The sequence below is a fragment of the Empidonax traillii genome, unplaced genomic scaffold (genome assembly GCF_003031625.1).
Source record: "Empidonax traillii isolate 1590-97213 ecotype Southwest subspecies unplaced genomic scaffold, ASM303162v1 scaffold1946:size199562, whole genome shotgun sequence".
In the NCBI taxonomy this organism is placed as follows: Eukaryota; Metazoa; Chordata; class Aves; order Passeriformes; family Tyrannidae; genus Empidonax; species Empidonax traillii.
Genome location: NW_020957139.1, coordinates 55,424 through 61,775, shown reverse-complemented (window position 1 = coordinate 61,775; position 6,352 = coordinate 55,424). Strand labels below are relative to the sequence as shown.

Sequence of the window (6,352 nt, the reverse complement as noted above, 5' to 3'; positions counted from 1 at the left end):
AAACATCCATAGATAAATGCTATGGGGTAACCAGCCATATAGTTAACTTCCTAAATTCCAGATGAGATAAAAGTAATTTAAGAGGTGATCGGCAGAGGATGATAAAGCTATATAGTCAAGACTACACATTTTCTCACTTTTTCTAGGAGTGATTAAATTTTGAGTTTTGGAGAGAAAAAACACCTTCACAAACAGGAGGCACAGTAGCTGGAATCACCAGCTATTTTCAAGATTTAAAAATCTAACCCTAATCCTATAGAAAGAGAGTATTGCTAAAGTTAAGATGGAAGGTGCATAGCAGATAACCATCTGCAAGTACCACACACACAATTACAGATATGTTATACTCACTTTTCCTTGTCTGACTTGTAGATCTGTGCAATATCTGGTACTAAAGGATCATCTGGATTAGGATCACAAAGTAAGGAGCATATGGACAATAAAACTAAACAAAAGAGACACTCGATTAAACAATTTAGTTTGCTTTATTCCTATAATACATTAATATATTCCAGTACACTGAAGGAAAGTGGTGGGAGATTGGAGAAAGAATGCATATGAAGCTGCTCATACAGCAGTTCTGTTCAGAAATGTTTATACAGCATCATTTTTCTACGGCCTAAGTAAACAACACCTGATACAAGCCTAGAGAATTTGCAACCCCTGGACTTGTACCTTTTGTAATGATCTCTCTCCCACATTTTAACCTATGAACATTAAACAAACTACAGACCCCACAGTTACGTATAAATATTTGCTCAAACTAAGCATTTCATCTGCAGTTATTTAAGATAACTAATGTTATTAATATTACATACTCTATATGTGCATATCCTTCTCCACTTCTGTGCTGACAGCTGTTCTCTCAATCATATGAATACTCTACTTAAGTGTGACTTCCATTTTGAGAAAAAAAAACCAACTTCATGAGCATTCGCTTACAATTCCATATTCACTTCCTGGTACTGAACCAAGGATGTTTGATTTTTTTTTTTTTTCCCAGGACATTTCTATTTTTATACTCAGAACTAATATGCACACAAGAGTACACAGTTAAACCATTCTGAATGTGTTGTGAAAGGAGCTTGATGCTACCGTAAGAACCTGATATGGAACATCTTTTTCCCCTCCCAGCTTTGCCTTGTTACCCAAGAGCCCACACCTATTTTCACTAGCAGCAAGTCTGGCCACCTCAATACTGACATATTTATTAAGTGCCAGTGATATTAGAAAATCAGGTTAGAATACACTGTCACACCAACCAGAGGTGCTATCAGCATGTCTTATACAGCTTGTCAGGTTACTGCACACCAAGGCTGTGTGCTTGAGAATTTGCTTTCCCAAGGAGGGACTTGCACAGACCAATTTCCACTGGACAAAGACTATTCAAATCAGTTTTTTTCTTTGCTTGTACACCCAATGCAATGACACTGTTCTAAAAAAAGACACATGGTCTGGAGAGCTCCCAAGCACAGAACTGAGATGTGATACTGTTTAACCTTTTGAGTCACATGAGAAATTCTGTAATATGACTAAGTGTGCCTTAGCGTTTTGAAGGTGGGGGAGAAAAAAAAAACCCAACAGCACCCGCATTTTAAGCGGCTTTTGAAGTGGCACAAAATGCCTACAGTAAAAGAACTGCTTCACTGTTAACCCTACGTTCCAAAAATCTACACTGTTTAACTAGAGGAAGTTTAACTACAGGACAAGAATATTTTAATAAATCTTTTACTGATGACTTTGAAAGGAGCTACATTTTTAAATATTCGTCTTACAGAGGAACGCAAACGAGAACAATTTATCTCGTTTTAAAATGAAGTGTAATTAAGACCTTAGCCTGCACAAGGGTGCTCAGGCAACCCAAAGATTCATCAACAGGCAACTGACTAAGCCCGCACTTGTCACTATCAGAGTCTTCCATTTACATCCAAATTCATTTGATTTTGAAGCCCTCCTCATCAGTTTCTCCTCAGTTCTGCATGACTGTCAGCTATAATACAGAAGTTGCATTTCAGGCTAATTGGACATTTATTATCTCACTCAACTTGTTTCAGAACATTTCTTTGCCATGCATGTATTTTTTTCTGAAATGTGATGCTCCCAATAGGCTGTTCAAGATTTTGGATCATAAAGAGAATTCCAGTGGAATTTGCCTTCTCTGAAATGTGCAGGATAAATGAGTTCCCACTGCCACCTTTAAGACAGTGCAATATTACACAAAAAAAATATGCCATGGCAGTGTGTGTAATTTCATAAATGCATTATCAAATCAGCAAACTTACCTTTAGATACAGTCAGAGCTGGCGACCACTGCGATCTCAGAATATCAAGACAAATACTCCCATTACTGTTTATGTTTGGGTGATATATTTTTGTTGTAAAAGCAATCTGTAATAAAAAAAAAAGTAAAAACAAAGCAATGATGAGGAAGGGTTTCTTCTCGTCGTTCACCAGGCAGTTCAGCACAGCAGAGACTTCATGTATTGTTCCAGATCTTTTTCAATCCATTTGTACATCACTCTTTTCACATGGACATCTCTAATTGCATCTGATATACAGTATGTTTATTACATTTGGAATAATTAACGTCATCCCTTCCTTTCCACTCATACCAGATCTGCCACCACAATTTTTTTTACAGTTTTATCTGTCATCCACAGTGAACGTGTGGATTGTTCACCTTTCTGGTTTTAACTTCCAAAATTAAGCCTCAAAAAACTAAGACACAGAAACAAAGTTTTGACCAAAAAACGGTGATAAGTTCAAAGGAAGGACTTACTTTTGGTGGTTTGAAAGGATAGTCTGTTGGAAAGTGTACTGTGAGAAAAAATACACCCCCTTGATATGCACTATCAGGCTGGGGAAAAAAACAAAACAAATAAAACACATTAATACATTTCAGCCATTTTTAGAGTTTCCCTTCTGAATGCAGATAACCTTCCAAAGAAAATCTGTTTTTTTCCCCAGCACACAGCCCACTATGGGCCGTATACTGGGAAGGCACAGAGGGAACTGAACCCTCCCAGTGTCCTGCAGAGCTGAAGTAGAGCCAATCGTGGCCACAACTGCAGAGGCACAACACAACTGCTGAGCTCCCCTTGGGGCAGAGAAAGGCAGGGAGCAGAGTTCCACTGGGGCAGCTGCAAATCTGCAGAGCAACAGCTTCACTGCGCCGAGGGCGACGCAGAAACCAAAGCGGGTCCTCCAGATCCTGGCGCTGCGCAAAGGCCACATCTGCTCCGATCCTCCTCTGTCCTCAAGCTACGAATATACTCACCTCAAGAAGTGGTTTCTCTTTGCAGGTGCAAAGAGTGGGATTTTCCAACATAATTCAGTTCGTCATGATGACGTCGGGGAGTTTTAAAACACACAACATCTCTGTGACCTGTACAAATCTGTGAACATGCATTTTGTTAGAAAACATGTGCACAGGTTTATGTCCAGGTTGCACAGAGCTAATATAAATATAGATGTCTCGGTTGTAATCATCTGTTGAAGAACTTTCATTTTTCATAAAAAAAAAAAAAAAAAAAAAAAAAAGAGTGGGAAAGTCTTGATGCTGAATGATAGAGAGCAGTTCTGCCATTTCTGATTAAGGGGAAAAAACAGAAAACCACTCTCATTACATGGTAAATTTAAAAGAGCAACATAGGAAGTCAGCCTCAGGAAAGCTGCAGAAGATTGAGGTTTGGGGTTTTCTTTTGGAAACAAAGGCAAACTGTTTCTAAAAATGTTTACCTTGGAAAATAATGGTTTTAGAGATGACTCTATGACTGTAAGAGGTAGAGCCCCAAATGGTCCACTAAGACATGTTTTCTTACACACCTAAACTGCAGACAGTATTGCAGCGTAAGGCAGGTTATATACAGTCACACTAAGTCAGCATTAGGTAACTTCAGAAGAGGTTGCCACAGTAATTCCAGTTAGGTATGAAAGGACTGCTTGCCTGAATACCGAAGGGATTTTTCAAAGTTGAAGATGAGACTCAAGTTCAGTGTCGGAGAGAAGGCCAAGTGAAGCCACACTGTTTTATGAGCAAGGTATATACAACAAATCGATGACACCCAGAGATAGAAGAGGTTACCCTGCTCCCACACAGAGGAAACGAATTCTGAAGGTAAGCTTTAGTCCTGTGTTTCCATCAGGAAACATACAGGATGCACATCTCTGATTTCCTTTTGTTATCACGATAAAGGATTAATATTAATATCCAGCACAACACTGGCAAATTAGTGACCCATCTTTCACTACTTCGGAGCAGCTGTGCTGAAAATGAAGAAATAGTCTTAAAGCAGACACAATTCAGCTTTTCTAAAGCATGCAATGATGCATCTTAATGGATTAAGTATTATTCAAAAATTCACCTCACACAGCAACTCAGCTCAGCCTCTGAACCAGAGACCTGTCTTTCCAAATTAGCAAGTCCAAAAGGAAAACACTAGGAATACAAATTCCTCACCAGGATATTAATAAACACACCTTCCGTCCAGTCACGTTGTTCTTTATTCTCTTTTGCTAAAATTCTTTTCAGTTTTCCTTTAAAACTTTCCAGTTTTAAGTTTTATTGTCCTTTCCTATGTCATTTCCTTGACAAGGGTCATAATTAGGGTCTTTACAGATCTTCCTCCACCCAAGGAAAGCACCCTTCTCACACAGAAACCAGCAGAAGCACCCACAACTGCTGGCCCAGAGTTTGCAAAAGTCATCTGCTTTTGCCAGAGCCACATCATAGCTATCAAATAAAATAAGCTCTATCTAAAAGCCCCCAAATCACCCGGTGCAACTTCCACTCTTGTTTACAATTACCAACTTTAACAGTGGATTTCCCCTACTCTTTGTCCTTTCAGATGGATGAATCTTCCAGAATTGATCTGGTCACCTTTGAAAAGCCAGCTCCTTGTTTTGTAAGGGCCCCCACCCCCACCAAATCAAACCCCACAGTCGACTGATTAAGCACTTCTAACTCCATGAAGAGGACAGATTTTTGCAGTTACAGAAAGCAACCAGCACCAGACTACTACAGACAACAAAATCACCCTAAATCTTCAATCTACGCACAGCACAGCTGAATGTCACTGCTGTATTTACAGAAACCCAAATGGATTCTTCTGTTACAAAAAGAGAAGCAAGGTCTTAAAATCTAAGGGGCACGAATTCTATACTTACAGGTCCCATAATAGTTGCTTGCCAATGAAACACTGAAATAAAAAAAAAAAAAAAGATAAAATAGTTAAAGATTTTCCAAGCTTTTTCAGAAGTGAAAGAAAGGTATGAATCTGACAGTGTACTACAAAAAGCTTACAGTCATCTCCAACAGGCCCGGCAGAACAGTGGGCCGGCGGGTCTCGCTGCAGATCACTCAGTTCCTGTAAGAAACACAACAGAAAGACATCTGTGTGAAAATACACACACTTGGCAGCATCCCTTCAAAAGTAAGAACACAAACCGATTTTATTAAACCTGGGAGGTTTGTTTGTTTTTTTTTTTTTTGTGGTATTTTGATACAACAATCAACACTTGAAATCCACTGAAGTAGTTTTTTTGCCAGATGGTTTGCAACTATGCTAGAAATCAATGTCTTAAGGTATTTAAGAGTTGCAACTAGGAGAATATACTTAAGTAGATAGAAAAAAAAGAGTTTCTTAATTTGTCTGTAAACTCACTGTTTAATTTAGAGTTATGTGCTGATCTGATTATTCCTTTAGCTTTTGATTTTACAAAAGTTTCTGCATTGGGCCTAGTCTGTGTACACTGGCTAAGCCTGCCTGGAGCTAATACATAAACATAACATAAAGGTTCCTAACTAAACTAGAAACTAAAGGAAAAATATTAGTTCTTACACTTTATTTATTATACCTTGATTTAATTCCCTGCACGCCTTTTTTTTTTTTTTTTTTTTATGCCCACTAAAACACTCCAAAGGAATTTGAAACTTAAGCACCGCAAATACCTTGAATTGACTTTAAGGAGTAACAATGGAAACATTCCTACTCCAAAAACACTAGTCAAGGCAACTACTTCCAGAATCAAGGTTTAAACTGAAACTAAGTTTAACCCAAGTGTGGAATTTGTGTATTTAGTGTGATCAGACCTTACAAACAATTTGAAGCGTTAAAAACCTGCACTTGTCAACTGCTGGGATACGTTTTTACATTTATGACATCTGGTAAATATTTTAACTCGGTCTGCCATGCACCTGGCACCTAAATTTAGCCAGACTCTACAAGTCCACTCTTGGCCACGAATTCGAAGAAAGGCACTGCAGTCACTTCTCACAACCTTTGTGATTTAAAACAAGAGAGACACTTCTTTCACATACTGAAATAGCTCAGGTTGCCCATTAGTGTTACTT

The 6,352-nt window shown here is 38.5% G+C and overlaps 1 protein-coding gene across 5 annotated transcripts in view; it reads right to left on the bottom strand.

Moving 5' to 3' along the window:
- UBE2D1 (ubiquitin conjugating enzyme E2 D1) overlaps nt 1-6,352 on the bottom strand; it is a 12,488-nt gene that overhangs the window by 1,944 nt on the left and 4,192 nt on the right. For 2 of the 5 annotated variants that reach the window (XM_027909105.1, XM_027909106.1), the window contains exons 2-7: nt 5,303-5,366; nt 5,167-5,198; nt 3,278-3,395; nt 2,780-2,857; nt 2,283-2,388; nt 352-445 (exon numbers count right to left, since the gene is read on the bottom strand). In XM_027909105.1, the coding sequence (XP_027764906.1) occupies nt 352-445; nt 2,283-2,388; nt 2,780-2,857; nt 3,278-3,328 (329 nt within the window). In that variant the 5' untranslated portion in view covers nt 3,329-3,395; nt 5,167-5,198; nt 5,303-5,366. Of the gene's footprint in view, nt 1-351; nt 446-2,282; nt 2,389-2,779; nt 2,858-3,277; nt 3,396-5,166; nt 5,393-6,352 lie in introns of all 5 variants that reach the window. The other 3 variants (XM_027909103.1, XM_027909107.1, XM_027909108.1) reach the window with 3 other exon arrangements.